The sequence below is a fragment of the Empidonax traillii genome, unplaced genomic scaffold, assembly GCF_003031625.1.
Source record: "Empidonax traillii isolate 1590-97213 ecotype Southwest subspecies unplaced genomic scaffold, ASM303162v1 scaffold1548:size177740, whole genome shotgun sequence".
Taxonomy (NCBI): Eukaryota; Metazoa; Chordata; class Aves; order Passeriformes; family Tyrannidae; genus Empidonax; species Empidonax traillii.
Genome location: NW_020956741.1, coordinates 10761 through 27473, shown reverse-complemented (window position 1 = coordinate 27473; position 16713 = coordinate 10761). Strand labels below are relative to the sequence as shown.

The 16713-nt window shown below is 41.9% G+C and overlaps 1 protein-coding gene and 1 long non-coding RNA gene across 4 annotated transcripts; one reads left to right on the top strand and one right to left on the bottom strand.

Annotated features, from left to right (window-relative positions):
* Positions 1 to 601: 601 nt before the first annotated feature.
* LOC114070416 (guanylate cyclase soluble subunit beta-2-like) lies at positions 602 to 16522 on the bottom strand. Of its 3 annotated transcripts, XM_027907820.1 has the most exons (16): positions 16336 to 16522; positions 15690 to 15763; positions 14657 to 14751; positions 14316 to 14476; positions 13866 to 13965; positions 12443 to 12663; positions 12255 to 12360; positions 10650 to 10753; positions 9127 to 9343; positions 7170 to 7490; positions 6292 to 6440; positions 3888 to 4034; positions 3447 to 3601; positions 1750 to 1964; positions 1542 to 1664; positions 602 to 802 (listed from the first exon to the last, which is right to left on the bottom strand). In XM_027907820.1, exons 1-16 carry the CDS (start codon positions 16336 to 16338, stop codon positions 651 to 653), a joined length of 2343 nt encoding a protein of 780 aa, XP_027763621.1. In that variant the 5' UTR covers positions 16339 to 16522; the 3' UTR covers positions 602 to 650. The 3 variants fall into 3 exon arrangements, with proteins under 3 accessions (XP_027763621.1, XP_027763619.1, XP_027763620.1); XM_027907818.1 differs by lacking the exons at positions 14316 to 14476; positions 15690 to 15763; positions 16336 to 16522 and having other exon boundaries at positions 14657 to 14724; XM_027907819.1 differs by lacking the exons at positions 14316 to 14476; positions 14657 to 14751; positions 15690 to 15763; positions 16336 to 16522 and adding an exon at positions 14288 to 14297.
* Positions 8396 to 9981, top strand: LOC114070417. The gene is made up of 3 exons (XR_003573921.1): positions 8396 to 8480; positions 9184 to 9300; positions 9965 to 9981. It is a non-coding gene; the product is annotated as an uncharacterized LOC114070417 (long non-coding RNA).
* Positions 16523 to 16713: the final 191 nt, after the last annotated feature.

Here is a 16713-nt window from a genome sequence, read left to right as displayed (position 1 = left end):
ATGGCTGGTTCAGAGGTCACAGAGGCTTTTTTTTACTGTTGGGTGCTATCAAGTACACGTTATTTTCTTTTCAGGATGCAAAAAAACCCCAGGTTGTATTAGATCTGTTCTGCACTTCTACTGCATAATTCCTGTGCCCAGCAAAAGAGCTGTTAAGAGATTAAGCTGTTATCACAGTTAAAATGCAGATCAAACTCTGCTAACCTTCCACGGGGAAGTTGTTGGCTGTGCTGAAGTCAAGACAGATGGTCACTTCAGGGAATGTTTCTTTTATGGCAAGTGCTCGTTTGAGTAGGAATATTTCTAGCTGGATGAGTCACCTCTTTCTCGATTACCAAAAAGTGATTTTTTACACAGGGATATTCAAAGACATGGCAGAAGCTGAAAAATACATCTTCACAGCATCTTGCAAGGGTTTCCTTCTCCAGTGGGAGTATTATATAGCACGTGTAGATTTTTTAAAAAAAATAACCCCCACTATTTTATTTTTACTGAAAACTGTGATGAAATGTTCTTTTTTTCCTTTTTTTCTTTTTTTTCTTTTTTTTTACAAAATCATGTGGTGCTGGATATAAAAAAAATCAGTCCCACAACAGCAAAATGCACAAGATCATAACAAAATTTCTCTGTTTAACATAAAACCGAGAAACTTAGAGCAAAGTGCAAAAATTGGAGCGAACATTTCTGTTCTGTGGCTCTTCAGAAGCAGGTTTGACTCTTCCCTGGTTTAGAGGACGAGGACCATCATCTGCATGCTGGTTGCCATGGAGACTCCCATCGCTTTTGGAATCACAAGTTTTGCCTGAAAGGAAACACTCCTGCAGTGTGAGTTTTTAATGACCATAGAGGTTTCTGTTTGTCAGCACATCATATGCTAGATTAACTGCCACGTCTAAGCAGGTGGGAGGGAAAGGAGTAAAATATTTTCTGGTGATTAGTGACAACATATTTAGCCTGTATAAAATCCACAAGGCAGATAAATAGAACTACAGGACTTGCTGCATTAGATTAGGCTGTTATGGCATCAAATCTGTTATCTCTCGGTATCAGCTACTTCAAAGGAGAATAAACTGTGGTCACAGAACACGAGCATGGCAATAAATCCTTGTGATTCCTGCAGGAGACTGGCCTGAGGCCTGAGGTCACTCTTTTTCAGGTTTCACTCGATCAGCTTCCCCATAACTCTATGTTTTCTAGGAAAAGATGTGTACGTGCACAACTGGGTTCATCCATGGGAAGAGCTGTCTAACATTTATCTGTTCTATCTGCACTGCCAGAAGGGCTCTGGGGTTTTACAGCACTGTCAGCTTCTTTCTCCCTAGTGCACAATTAACACCTGGGACTGCTCCAAAGGGGAAATTTGTTTGACCCTAAACAGTGTGCAGAGGGGTTGGTTTCACCAATGTGTGTATGTTGGCATGAATTTCTGGCTTGAGTTACAACAATGGTTATTCAGAAAAGGAATATAAAGAACCTGCAAGATTAAGCCTCAGTTACTTCCTGGTTCTATTGCCTCTGTGAAATGGTAACTGAATAACTACCTGTTAAATCTGCAATTTTCCTTTGATTTCTTCTTTGGAGGTTGTTTTGAGCATCTGTGGGGCCATCAGCATACTTCATTGCAATAGTTGGGGTCTGGTCCTTCTGTGGCTGAGTCTGAGTAACTGAAAGAACAGAAAAGGGCATTTAATTGGGTTGTTTTAACATTCATTTGTTCAAGGAGGAAAAGATATGTCAGGTTGACTCTACCTGGCTGATGAGAACTTGGTATTGTTTCGGTCCTGCCTTCTTGAAAAGACTGAACAGATTCATGGCTGGAATCTGAGTCTTTCATTGGCCTTCCCATAATCTCATTCTCAGTTGCATTTTTATTTCTAATGAGGAAGTATGTGTGCATTTTCCCTTTGCCTTTTACTTCTATTTCTCCTCTCTCGGTAATCTCAAAATTCTTGTATTTTAGGCACCTGCAGTATCAGAAACAAAATGATACATGAAAATTCAAGATTAGCAAAAATGACACTGGAATTTTAAAAGAGCTAAGTAATGAAATCACAACAGTTTGGTAAAAACAGTCTTGATTTGTGAACAACGGAGGGTTTGATTCAACAGTTTATTCAGACCTGCCGTGCTTTTATAGTTTAACATATACAACCTGATCAAAAATCAATGGATCACATAGCCAAATACTTCAGGGTGGTGGAGGGTTCTTATTGACCAGTATATAGAAATTAAGAACTGAGGCCAATATCAGCTAGGCAGAATTAACTCCAGTCATTTCATCAGAGAAGGCAACCAGGTCCATCAAGCACGATTTCTTCTTTATTTTACATACAGACTTGCTGTTCCCAATTGCCTTCTTCACGTGTCCAAAAAGGGATTCCAAGAGGACTTGATTTTCACTAGAACTGACATGAGGCTGATCAGCTGTAGTTTCACACTCTGTCCTCCTTGTCTTTTTTCCACAGAGCTGTAATATCTTTCTTCAGCTGCCGCAGTGCTGACAGCGTTGACCTTCCACAGGTGGCAGTCAGCAGCACTGTAGTGCCCTCACCCAGCTCTCTCATTACCTCATATCCCAGCTGCTCCCATACATTTCCATAGACTGAGATTTCTCAGAAGGCCCCTGATCTGATCCTCTTCCAATACTGGTACTTCACTACTCCTTGAACCCTGACTCTTGGTGCAGGGATTTGAAGACCTCATCAGTGACTGCTGAGGCAAGAAAGGCTTTGAGTAACTCAGCCTTTCTTCAGGGCACTGTCTCTAAATCACCTGCCACCACAGGTCCACATTTCCACTTACACCTCTCTGCTAACACAGCAGAAGATCCCCTGCCTGCCTTTGAACTTTCCTTGCCCATTTCAGTGCTAGCTAAGCTCTCACTTTCCCAGTATCATTCCTGTGTGCCCAGACAATGTTGTTGTACCCATTCCTTTGCAGTTTGTCCTTGCTTCCACCTCTTGCATACAGATTTTACACGTGCATGATATTCTTGAAAATTTAATTTTTACTAGCGTGAGTTTCGGGAAAGTAAATTACAGCACAAAGAGGATAGTTGTTTATGCAGTAAATCCTTAGTAAGCGTAAATAAAACTGTTTCGCTACAAATTATTGTGCTCAGTTGGAGAGGTTTTAAAGCATTTATTATTAAAAGTTCTGACTGTCTTTCTAGCATCTAAATCACTTTATCAGGACTTCCACATAAGCTACCATAATTATTGTTTTAAATATTTTGCTCTCTAGGGTGGAGGCTCTTAAACATCTGCCTCCATATATAAATACAATTGGAAAAATTAGAACAAATAAAACCCTTTACAAGCAGTGATTTTCCTATATAACCTGCTTAAATCAGTGCTGCTAAGGCGGCACCATCTACACTGCAGCTGTCAAGGCAGTGGGTTTTAGCACTGATTTTAACAGGTAAAGTTTCCATCACAGTTACTCACTGGTAGGCACTGGAGCTCAGGTGTATTTTACTGGGGACACCGTGGCTCTCCATCCGGGAAGCTATATTCACTGTGTCTCCAAACAGGCAATAACGAGGCATCTTTTCTCCAACAACTCCAGCCAGGACAGGACCTGTATGGATCCCAACTCGAATCTTTACAGAGACATAAAACACCCCCCAGAAACGTCACTTGTTGTTTAACGTCTTTCTTAAAGCTATTCAGCCACCTAAAAGTTCACCTCAACACAACACTGGACACCAGTCAGATATCAAATTTCCACATGGAGAGGCTCCTCACGAAAAATGTACCCGTGTGGGCCTCGCTCCAAGTCATAGAGGAGTCAGAAGCAGCTCTTTGAGGTCCTGCTGCAACACGTTAACCAGAAGCCCAATCCAAAAAGCAGACAGACACACATGCATCATTGCATTAATGACTTACTTGGATAGGATTTCCAGAAACTGGGTTCTGTACTCCTTTAGCTGCGATTATCATCCCCAAGGCAAAATTAGCAACTCGCTCAGCGTGAGTGGGGACAGGCACAGGGACCCCACCTACCACCATATAGGCATCTCCAATTGTCTCCACCTTTAAACGAGAGGGACAACATGTCAGCATGCCGTGTACATCTTGCTCAGGTGAGGGTTTTGCTGCTGGGGGCTGCACCAACTCCCCCTTTCTCCTAAAAGTTGTTTCAATCACCGAAAAGCTTTAGCACAGTGGAGTTTCCTTGTGACAGAGATCCTCACCTTCACTCCACTAAAAATTTCATTGCATTGTGTCCCTGCTTACTTGACTCACTTTAGATATCAGGGAGAGAGACCCTAAGGAGGAAGGGTTGCTGTGCAAGTGTCAGACTGTTTGCCTTCCTCTTACCCAGGGCAGACCTATATGCAAAGGGCTATCCCCAGGTGCAGACTCCTGAGCCAGGAGGTTGTCTGACAGATTAATGTATTAATTAGCTCTAATTCACAACTGGTGCTGAATTATTTAAGATAGGTTTATTTTTTTTTAAAGTCACAAGAAAGCAAGGCAGACTATTCACTGATGATTAAGGGGTTCACATGAACTTAAGGAACCTCCAAACTCCAGGATGTCAGAGAATGCAGTGTGACCTCAGCAGTTGGGAAGCATCCTTCCTTACAACCAGCTGTTTTCCAGCAACAGCTGCAGCCTGCAAGACAAATTGGGTTGAAGGGATCGTCCTCCTTCAGGTATCCAGTCTCCTTGAAGTGCATGATAAAGGATCGGATTTTGGATTTTCTCCCTGTACCAGAATTTTTGCTGGGAATAGGACAGGCCTGTTTGAAACAGAGAATTCTCAAATGTTTGAAATTCACTCCAGAAGACTGTTACACGGTAAGGAAATTTTCTAAACCACTCTTACAAGGCTTCCCTGTCACATTTACCATCAGTAAACAAGACAAGTTTTAGATTAGATTAACTGGATTTCTTAAAAATTAATAGAACCAATAGGACAGTGGAAACATAGCTTAATATTTGGGTTTGTTCATTAACGTAATGACTTAAAACTGTCCATTATATCAGCCTCAAAGAATGTGTTCCTGTCCATGCCTTCTATAAGATAGCCAAACCCACAGTAATTTTCTGTAACAAATTAAAAACAACTGTAAAAAGCTACTAATGCAAATAGATACCCTCATTATTTTTCAGCTGCAGTAGTAGGAGCTTTAATTTAAGAAGATTTATTCATAACTTCAGATGTTTATAAGCTTGGGCCAAGTTTCTTTAATCAATTTCACTATTCCATTTCTCAATTCCCTGCAATAGTAATCTCATCTTCCCCCTCTGTACCCTAGTAACCTCCTTCAATATTAATAGGAGTTATATACAGGCATCAAAAGGAGATTATTATAGTGACAGATCATTTACTCATGATGGATGATTTAGACAGAATACGATGCTAATTTATCCTAAAATCTGTGGGCCATATCCTGGATACTTCAATTATTGAATACAATTTCCTTGCCAAGGCAGAAATGTCTCTGATTTCCCAGTACAATTTTTGGTGGGATGAACTGTGTGCCTTGCCCGAACAAGGAATGAATTAGATTTGGATTTCACCCTTCACTATTTCTGCCTTCCTAAATATTTAATGTGCTTGGGACAGACAGAAACTTCGGACCTGCTCTTCAGCTCATCAAATCTGGGTAATTCTGGAGATGTTAATAGTACTGACAGTTTAGGTCAGCCAGGGCTCTGATCCTTCCAGCATGGTTTGGAAACCACAGGTACATTAGAGTATAGATCTAGCTGGTGCTCTTTGGGGTCAGCAGGAGATGGATACCATTGCTAAAGTTCTCCATGGAATTAAAAAAAAAAAAGGTGTAGGTATTATCTGGGTATTGTTTATGATGTTGCATGCCTCCACTAAAGGAGACACTAATGACATAGTGACCTATTACAGCAGGTTGAAATAAAGGAACTAGGAAAATTATTCAAATTAGTCCATAAACCAGGATGTCCTGTCATGTTGGATAGGCATTGGAGAAAGGTGAGAGAGAGAGAGAGAGAGAGAGATATGAAAGAACAGCCATTCTGGTGATAGTGTTGTGGAAAGAGACTTTAGACCGTGACAGACGTTATGTTCCTGTCCAAAAATTTTAAACATAATTAATCACAATTCTGCCTGCTTTTTAGTTTGTGTGGCCCTACAAAGAGGCAGTACTTTATGGTTTATAAAAAATCATACCGGGGTGAAAAGGATTTAATTGCATTTAAAAACAAACAAACAAACAAACAAAACAAAAAAAAAAAACACACCAAAACAACAACAAATTTTTTTCCCAGACTATTTCTACAGCCTTTATCAGTCAGTACATACCTTGTACACGTCGTGCACCGTGGTCAGCCTGTCAAATCGCAGGTACATTGAGTTCAACATGAGAACTATCTGAATAGGCTCGCATTGGGCACAGATGTTGGTAAAGGTCACAACATCACTGAACAATATGGTGCACTCCTGGAACTCCCCTGCGAGCAGAAAGACCAGTGGTAAGTGCTTGTAATGGCTGGACAATCACAACAGCTGTTTGAGACTTGTTTGCAAAGGTCATTCTTTTAAGACACGTGTCCTGTCAGTTGTGATGCTCATACAAGTGTTCTGAGATGGAGAAATGTTGATATAAGACTATATCAAATATAAGAATCACTACACATCTCAAACAATCCAGGCATCTGAATACATCACATACAGGATATGCTTAGCACTTTACCTCTAACTCCCTGTACGTGCTTGCTAAAGGGAATTTAAGCATATTCTTGCTATCTTTTATAAAAATAGGAATCATTATGATTCAGTGTTTATAGATAGCATAGAGGAACTTAGAGAATTTCCTAGGAAAGACCAATTTCTTTATTCCGTTCTTTTCTGAGCCCTCATTTCCTGTATAACCACATTAAAACCAAAATCTCAGATTAATGGCAAAATACTGAATTTTGTTCACTGAATGGGCAGCTGCCACCACCTTCCACCCCCTAAGGAAAAATTTTGGCAAGTAGTTTCCAAAGCTTTCTTTGAAAGAATAGCCTATTTTTTTTCATTATCAGCAAGATTAAGGACCTGTGGTCCTCCTTCTACCCATGAATGCCACCAAGCAGAGAAATGTGCTCCACAGCAGTGGCAGAGGGGCTGTGCCAGTATCTCTATCACCATCTCCTGGTCCGTGAATTATACACCACAAATGCATCCTGTTCATTCACCTGCCTCGACTCGCTTCCCCTCTTTCAGCTGGTTGGCCACGTGCTGGGGAAGCATGGCATAGAGCAGAGCTTCAGTCTTCTTCTTCTCTTCCTCCAGGTGCTTGGACAGGATGCGCAGTTCCTCCTTCTTCCTCTCCAGCTGGTTAGAGAGCTCCATCTCCGCCAGTCGCTGCTGGTTGAGGAGAATCAAATCCCTGGTCACATCGTGAGGGGCAATGTCTGCAATGTGCATCTGTCGCTCCTCCAGCTCGTGCAGAGTGCGAAGCAGAGGCGAGCAGAGGTAGAGCATGCACTGCAGGGGCTCCATCCACATCATCTGCCCTGTTTGGGACAAGCAGAAGCGGTAAGAGCTTTCAGCAGAGTGGATTGTCACGTGATGCTCAGCGTTACTGGTGTTCGCTTTAGGGGATGAGTTCTAAGGACAGTGGGGTTTTGTAGGGTCTGGATCATCACAGGAACTTGTTTCCTGGAATTAGAGGTGGGCTTGTTCAGAGGGGAGCTACGCTGGGCAAGTAATTAAATGTCAGGGCCCAGGAAGGCATCACTCCCTCATTGCGACTGCCAGGCAGAGTCCAGCCATGCTCCAGGTCCCTCCTCTTCATGGGGAACCCCAGTGCTCACAACATTTCTTCTCTCCCTCTGCTCTGCTCTGCTCTCCTCTCCTCCTAGTTCTTAAGCTGTTGCTGAAGCCAGTCAGGAGCTTGCACAGGGGAACTGAGAATCGCAGCGACTGAGTGAAACATTTGAAATTTAATCTCACAGTGAGTAGTTTGTGCCCCAGTTAAGTCAATGGCACTTTCTTTCCTGGAAGCTGCAGCTTTCAGTCCCTATCATAAGCTAAATAAGCAGTTATAAAAGCGCTTGAAAGGTAGAAGGGATTTTTGGTGGGGGATTGAGGTTTTTTTGTGTTGAGATTTGGTTATGATTTTGATTTTGAAATATTATTATTATTATTATTATTATTATTATTATTATTATTATTATTATTATTATTATTATTATTATTATTATTATTATTATTATTTACTTGCTTCATAAGCATCATTGGTTTCTGAACAGCAATCTAGGAGTTCCTGTATCTTTCTTTCTCTCTCACCTCATCCCCAGGGCAACTGGATGAACAGCTTGAAAACTAAGAGGATTGAAACACCAGAGACACCATGTGAATTAACCCTCTCCAGCATAAGAGAAAGTACAATTGTGTCCAGTTAAAATTCCTTGTTCTGGTAGCAACACTTTTTTTCAAGGTCTCCCTAAACTCTTTTTTTTTTGACTCTCAGGAATACCAGATTTGACACTCATTATGTAAAGGTGAAAGGAGATAAGGAAAAAGTAGGACATATTACATAGTTCAGAGAAGCAAAATTGAGGTCACAGAACACTTAAACCAAATGTAATTACAGTTAATTACACAAAGCAGAGGATCATTCCATACTCTGTCCTCTCAGCAAAAATAAAGCCAATACATTTTTTTTTTTGCTAAGATAATTTTAACTGGTAAACTCTTACATGACACTGGGGGTGTGTGTGAAGACAGAAATCGGAATCTGAAAATGTGGCTACAAAAAAATAAAAGCACAGCTAACTAATCTATTTTTATCCACATCTGAAACCCAGCCAGTAGCAAATAACTCCCCTCAAAGGCATAAATTAAGAACTAATCGTGTATTCACATGTGGGTTTTGCAGCATTAGAAAAACACCATATTTCTAAGCCTTTCAACTGGGAGTTGAGTTGTTGCTTCTGACCAAAAGTCTTCAAAATGTGGTGAGGTAACAGCAGAATTTGTCTACAAGCATCTACTGTTTCTCTAAACAGAATCATCTAATCTCCTCACTGCCCAAAGGCTATTTATAGGACTTATGTGAGGTCAGGAGTACACAGAAAGACATCAGTTCAACTCAGCATAATTCCGGATTTCATATGAACACTTATGCTACTGACAACACCAAAGTACCTCTCAGCTCTAGCATGGGCCGTTGTTTCCATGACTCTGGCATCATCTCTCTTCTAGTTTGGAAAACAAATTGGCTGTTGATGAATTTCTGAATGCTGGAGATGGTGAAAGGTACTTCTGGGTGAACGATCCTGAAGTACTGGTCCAAGGAGATGCCCATGGTCTGGAGGCCAGGTACAATCTTCTGAATGCTCACCCCAGCTTGCTTCACTCTGAGCTTAAAAAGAAAATATGGACCATGCTGTAATTCGTGTCTTGCTGGGTTCAGACCAAGCTGCAGCTGATCACTGTTTGTACATGTGCACACACTTAGCCTTGCTATAGCACATGGCTTGTTTCTGAGCAAAGTTTCTACCTTGTTAGTGCACTGCTACAAAGCTCTGAATGAGTGTGCTTTATGGCAAGACACCAAAACACCTTGGCAAATATTAATTTTCTAATGTCTGCTTTCTCTTAAACATTGGTGTGTAAAGGTTTAGTTTGTCCCTTTTGGCCTGCTGACCATACATGAGCTCTTAATTGCTGCAGAAATGTCCTGCACTGCCTGTCAGCAGTTTTTGAAGCTCTGACCTAGCTACCAATAATAGGTGTAGGACTTTCCCTCTGTGCACACTAGTAATTTTAATTAAATTACGCAAGTGAGACATCTTGAAAGGTTTAAGAGCCTGAATTTTGTCTAATGTGGGCAGTGGCAGGAAGCAGATTATGTGCTCTGGAATCTCTATCAGCAGGATGCCAAAACATATTCCCTGAGGGCCTGTATTCTGCTTTCTTCTTCTGTCCTATCCTCACCCTCTCCTCTCTTTGCTTCTGTCTGAACATAATATTCTCTCCACAGAGTTGGGAGCAAGAGGAGCTGTAGCTTGCTGGGAACCCAGGCTGGTTGGCAACCTGCCAGAGGGAAGCCCTGCCAAGGGCTGCTGAGTATCCATGCACAGGAGAAGAGACTCAATCCTCCCCCAGAAGGTAAAGAGGTTTTTTGGGTTCTAGATGAGGCTGCACACTGCTCGACTTAGGAGGTAGCTGGGTTTTCCCAGCAGGAGCAGGTAAGAGTAGACTCAGGAGGTACAGGAGCCTCAGCTGCCAGCAAAGCGCTCAAGGCCCTGAGATAGATTAGTAACTGGGAGGAGAGGGGGACTAGCTATAAGCACAAAGCCACTTTAAAGGATGGGATGTGTCTCTGCTGTATCTGGGACAGAAAGGTGGCCACAAACCCCAGAAAGTTCCGCTCAGTATTTGGTGAGGGACAGGCTGCTGCAATAAATTGCTGCTTGTTGGCATATCTGTAGCTGTTTCAGACATGGTAAACTCAGTAAAGTCAAAGGAGATTGCTGTTTGAAATGATCCAGACGCAGCTGTTATGCTCATTGCACGTCTGTGTATTTGTAGGATTCTGCAAATCCTACAGATGAGTGTACACTGCATTCGGAGCACACAGAGCACTGCACTGTAGGACAGTCAAAACAGGGAAGTTACTATTTGGTTTATGTAAACTAAAGGCCTTTACCACATGCTTGTCCTACCTCTTTGTCGAAAACCATATGGAAAGGAAGTCCATTGCAAAATGTTTTTGTGTCAATCCAGAGGCTCTTGGGATAAACAGGATCAAATCCTCTCAGGAGCTTACCTGTGGCAAGATAAATGTGTATTTTTTTAACAAGGCTGCTCTGCATTACTTTTTAGCACTCAGTGAGACAGGACCCTGTATCATAATGAGTGAAGACAAAGCAAACAGCGTGTGGGCCCAGAAATGTGCACACATCTGTGCTAAATGCTCTGCAGCTCAATCCACAGCTGATTAGCAACTAATCTGAGCTGGCTGAAAGTTTAGCACTTAACCACACAAAAAGCACAGAGCACTAGATGCATGAAATTATGTGGAAAAAATAAGAATAGATGAACAACTGTAGATGTTGCTGCTCTACGAGTTTGCAGATGCCATAGCAATAAAACACAGCTATATCTCACAAAAATGTGCACGGAAGTGGACTTAATACACTTTGCTAGCTACTAAGAAACATTTACAAAGAAAAAACCAACATGATCTGGGATTTAGTCTCCTGCACAATGAGCTCGAGTCCACAGCACAGAGACCAAATCACTATTTGATTTCTATTTTACTTACCCTGAGATTTTTTTTCAAAATGGTCACAAATGTACAGAGTAGGTTGTGCTTACTAGCAGATGCTTTTCCGAAAGGGATACAATGGGTAAAATAATCAAACGGGTTCATCTTTTGAATGGAGCAACGAAACCTTTGAGCTTCACAGTATAAACTTGGATTCTCCAGTAACTCACAAAAATCAAAAGGATGATTATTTCAAGCGTTCTCTTTCCTCCAGAAGGTGGCTATGACAGCTACTCTAGTAAACTCTGCTGAAAATAATTCTCAAGTCATTCAGGAGACTGGTGCAAAATATTACAAATTTAGAACCCAGCTTTTAGACGTCTTACTGCTTCAGGGGAAGTTGATGTGAGTTTTTCATTTGTCAAAATCAACCTCTTGATAACTCTCACATTTATAGCTAAAGGATTTTTTTTTTTTTAGTAATAATGCTATTCTAAAATTTTATTTTAAATATATATTAATTTCTTACTCAATATATCTGCCCTTGTAATGCATGTGACACTGCAATAGATGATATCAGGTTCAATTTTTCACTCCCAGATTAGCAGTAGACTTTTGGTAGTGGAGGATGGAATTTGCCTTTCAGAATTTACTATAGTTGAGAACTTTGGAAAGGAGTAGCATCTACCACGTTAAAAACATGTTCTTAAATTCATCATCTTTAAATCAAGTGACATGAAAAGGAAGAATCAAATGCACCACACAATGACACTTTATAGAAGAATACTTTTTAGATGAAAGCCCTGTTTAAGAGACAAGAGTGACAGTCATATTCCATTTAAGTATCTGTCATTACTAAGCATGCTTATTATCTTCAATTTTCCTTTGATTATGTGTGTCTAACAGAAAGAAACTTAGCCAGAAACATTTTGAAAATTCACAGAGGAAATATAAATGGTAATTTCAAAGTGGGTGGGTGGGTGGGGATAGGGAGGCTTACTGACTTTCTTACTGAAGAGACTCAGAAATGATGACAAGCTCCCTCTGAACAATTTCTCACCTCTGCCTAATGCGATTATTCCTCTTAACGTTTTCCAGTGACTTTTCTTAACAGGACAAACAGAGTTTCCTCTGTCTCCGGTTGTATTCTTGGCTTTTTCAAGGTCCTGTTGAAATAAATGAGAAGGGAAATTCAATTTTTATTTTCAATATGTTATAACAATATACTGATAATGAGCATTAAAATACCTCTTTATTCAGTTGGCTCTCACTTTGTTTTTCAGAGTCAACAAGACACTGAGGTGAGGACGAAAATTCTTTTCTTTCCTTGCATGGAAACACAGGGTTTTGAGTGACCAGAAAAACAATATGTTCTTTTTTCCCAGTTCTCTCTTCTTCTTCCGTTTGGTTGACTATTTTCATTGAAATCTCAATGTTAAAAAAATCCAGGGCTGCTGCACCAATGATTCCTGAAGGGGAAACAAATGACAAGGTATAGCCAAGAACAAACCCTATTCATTTTCCCTTTTAGAGGGTCCGTGGTGGAGTTTCACTGTTTCAGAAATCACTTTTCCAAAGGACTCTGGAAGAAGAAAGCAATGTCTGTCGTCCTTACGACCACTGCCGTGATGAGAATATGCACATAGGAGGTAAGCTTTAAAGTTACTCTATCTTTTGCCTTGTCTGAGGACAAATGCTTATTTTCGCTAGAAGCAGCTCAGCAGGGTATCTGAAGAATGTGTTCAAGTAGTCATGGAGCAATAATATGAATTCCCATTAACCCCAAAAAAGTGCAGGGAGTCTGGAGAGATTCTGCTATGCAATCTATTTCAGTCACTGCAGAATATTTTATTTTTGAAAGGAAGGAAATGTCTTTCATGCAGGTGTACGATCAGTTCTCTCATTTCTCTCTAGGTATTAGGCAAAATACCGGACAATGACATCAAAAGCTCTGTTCAAAATTCCAAATAGTTCTGTGCTTTCAATATGGCACAAGTTTTGACAAAGGGGGAAGTCTGGATAAACTTTTAAATTCAGTATCATCTGTGAAAGAAAGGAATACCATCATCTCTTACAGACCTATGGCTGTTTAACCCTTGCACAAGGACAACCGTGGAGATTCCTTTAACACTGGTAGAAGATTCAGTTTTGAGCAGGGTTTAGTAGCAGTTGTACAGATTGCACATCCTACAGGGTGGATGAATGTCTTCAAATCAACAGTAATTTCTGTAATTTCTTCACTGTAATTTAAGGACCATGAGTCACTGAGAATTAATAAGCAGTGAGACTCAATACACACCATGAACTTTAATTTTTCTCCCAAGAAGGGAATTCTGTAGCAGGAATGGATACTTATGGCCTGGGTTGTCATGTCATAAGTTTTGATGGAAGCTACTGGGAGCTAGGAGTGATCAGGCAGTAAGGAAATACTGAGTTCAGGCATCTGGAGACTAAACTTTAACCACACCAATTCCATGGCCTGTCCTCATCTGAAAAACGTCTGAAATCTGAGCTAGGTGTATCTGCAAATATATGATTACTCTGTATATATATTGCATTTTATATGTATACATATAAACATATATATATATGGGGGTGTGTGTATATAAATATATATATATATCTATATATATATATATATATACCTGTACACTGAATTTTGTCTGGTTACCTGGTACAATATGGCACAGACCTCTTCTGTCTGAATAGTAATGTAAATGCATTGACCCATCTTCATTCTTTTCTACTCTAAAAGATGGTGCATTCATTTCCTGAGGAAAAAACAAACAAACAAAAACAAAACCTCAGCATCTCTTTCTGATAAAGAATGTATGATTAAGAAACTGATGCATTCCACTTGAACAAAAGTATTCATGTCTTAATAATATGAATAAGATGAAAAACAGAGAATTAAATATTCTCACCTGTGAAGGAAAATCTGCTATGCAGAATTTTTAAAAATTGCCCTAGCATGTTGGAGTAATCTGTTTCAGAACACAGGAGAACATGTTATAGTGTGTTTTTTCATTATTCATTCACATTGATGAGATGCTGTTCCTTGTGCTATGAACTCTGGCAGAGTCCCCCCCATACCTGCTCAGCAATTACTACTTGGACTTGCCTGGTAAGAAAGGGACAGGTAGCTGTGCAATGCATCCAGGTTCTCTATGAACTCATAGAGATTTCCACCCAGCGTCCTCAGCATGTGGTCATAGCCTGAGCGCTTACAGAATTCAAAGAAATACTTCCCAAACTCTCTCAGAACCAAGTCAGCAGGAACACCTGGCAAAAATAGAGACACCTAGTAAGAAAGGCTTGGAAATGCTGTGAGGTGGACTAAAAGCGAAGGCAGAATGTTTGCAATGTAGGGAGGGCGTTCCAGAGGGCTCAGGAGACTAAACCTGGGCTGCAGTGTCAGGCCTGACCCAGGACGGCTCATTTTTGCAGCGTGGTGACACATACCTAGTACTTTGCAGGCTTTGTCGACAAGCTGCATGGTGATCTCATCTTTGTAAACCTCAAAAGTCAAGAAAGAATCCTGGACTCCAGCCTGCAGTCTACAACAGAGAAGACAATATTCCTGTCTCAGCCGTGCCGTAAATACAACATGCTTGGGTGATTCAACTGGCATTTGTTAAGCACTGTTTACTGGGAACACTCCTTAATCTCCTTCAAGCGTTACACTGGAACACACTACTTCCCATAATGATGTAGGATTAAAATTAAGTTGCTTTAAATTAATTAAATTGCTTTAACATGGCTGAACGGCGGTGTGCACCCCTCAATTCCTGCTATTTTACATTATGGTGTAGGATTCAGGCATCATGGTGTGGGGTACTAAAGCAAGAAGAGTCTTAGTTTGTCTTCTGTTCAGTAGGGCCACAATGCCAAGCTCCAGGGGCTCCACAAAGTGGCTGGTTGCTGTTTTGGTTTTTTTTTTATATTGGTTTCAAAGATTAATATATGTATGTATCTAAGTACCATTTATGTATCTTTATATCTTGGAAAATACCATATAGTTCACAAAGTAAGGACAAAACAAGAGATGGCCAGATTGGATGGGCTTTGAGCAACCTGGTCTAGTGGACGCTTCCTTGACCATGGCAGGGGGATTGGAACAACATGATCTGTGATTCTATGATTTCACTGTTTCTGAAAGTACTGGAATTAAACTAGCTTTATATCAAGGATGACATCTTTTCAGGGTAATTACTTCTCAATATTGTCACAGTGAGCCAGCAAGTCTATTGCACAATTGTCTATAAGACTAAATGTCATCTTTAATTATCTGATATGACAAATTAATTGGGACAAATTAGTATCAGAGTATGAAGTGTACAAGGCAAGAAACTCTTGCTTTTGTCCTGCTAGTTACTTCTAATAATTACTTGAGATATACATCAGCTGCCATTTACCAATGAGAAATTATAATCCCCTGGTGCTGAATTCCTGAGCATTTTCTTTCAATGCACTACAATTATTGGGGACACATTACCTTAATTTTTCCCATGTTTCTTCACCATACTTTTCAACCACCAGAGACTTCAGGCATGTGTTTATAAATCCATACTGTAAACGCAAACACATGAAACGAAAAAATACATACTGATTTTTCAAATGCGTCCCCAACGTGCCACCTGTTCCAGATTCCACCGCTAATTTTATATTGCAAAAGATAAGGTGATAATGTTTGACAGCCATTATATCTTTCAGTAAACAGCACAGCCTTTTACCTCAGCATTTCACAAGCATTCACCAGAACGGAGCCAGCAGCCCATCCTGTTATGCGGAGAAGGACGGGGGGGCTCCCGCAGGTCAGTGATGGGCTGTGCCGTGGATGCAGCCCCGGTGTGTGTGTGTTGGGGGGGCACAGCAGCCACGCACCCGCGGGCGAGCTGGCTGTGCCGTGGCTGCTGTTCTGCGTTAGCAGCGACAGACCCCGCGCTGGAGATGGCGGGGAAATGCTGAAATATCCCCGGGTAGCCCTGCCGGCGCAACGCCAGCCCGAGCGTGATGCGCCCCGAAGTCCGCGGCTCAGCAGCACCCTGCCCGCGGCAGCGACGGACAGAGGCTGTCTGTCCGTCTGTCTGGCTGTCTGTCTGTCCGCCCCGGCTCGCCCGCCGCCCCCCGGCCCCGCTCACCATCCTTTCTCCTCCGCGGCTCCTCCGCCGCCGGTCCCTCCTCGCCGCCGCTGCCGGCCCGGGGGGGTGGCCGGGCCAGGCCCGGCCCCGCCGCGCTCGCCGGGGCGGTGACACCCGGTGGCCGCGGGCACAGACGCGCCGCCAGCACTCGGAGAGGCTCCGGTTGGTGCCGTGCCGGCTGCCCCCCCCACGGGTCAGACTGTTTTCCCGCAGAAAACGCGCGGTTTCCGCAGCCGCCGGTGCGTCAGGGATTCCGAGCGCTGCCGGCAAGCATCCCCGGTGCCGTGGCATCGCCGGCACGACGGCGGGTCACGGCTGCTCCCCCATCCCGGTTCCCTCTGCTGGAGGATGCAGCGCGCCCTGCCAGGATGCGGTGCG

Coding starts and splice junctions, on each gene's coding strand:
- LOC114070416 (XM_027907820.1), bottom strand. Junction 10,754..12,254: donor AATAATCGCATTAGGCAGAG/GTGAGAAATTGT, acceptor ATCTTGCCACAG/GTAAGCTCCTGAGAGGATTT. Junction 3,602..3,887: donor TTTCTGGAAATCCTATCCAA/GTAAGTCATTAA, acceptor GTCTCTGTAAAG/ATTCGAGTTGGGATCCATAC.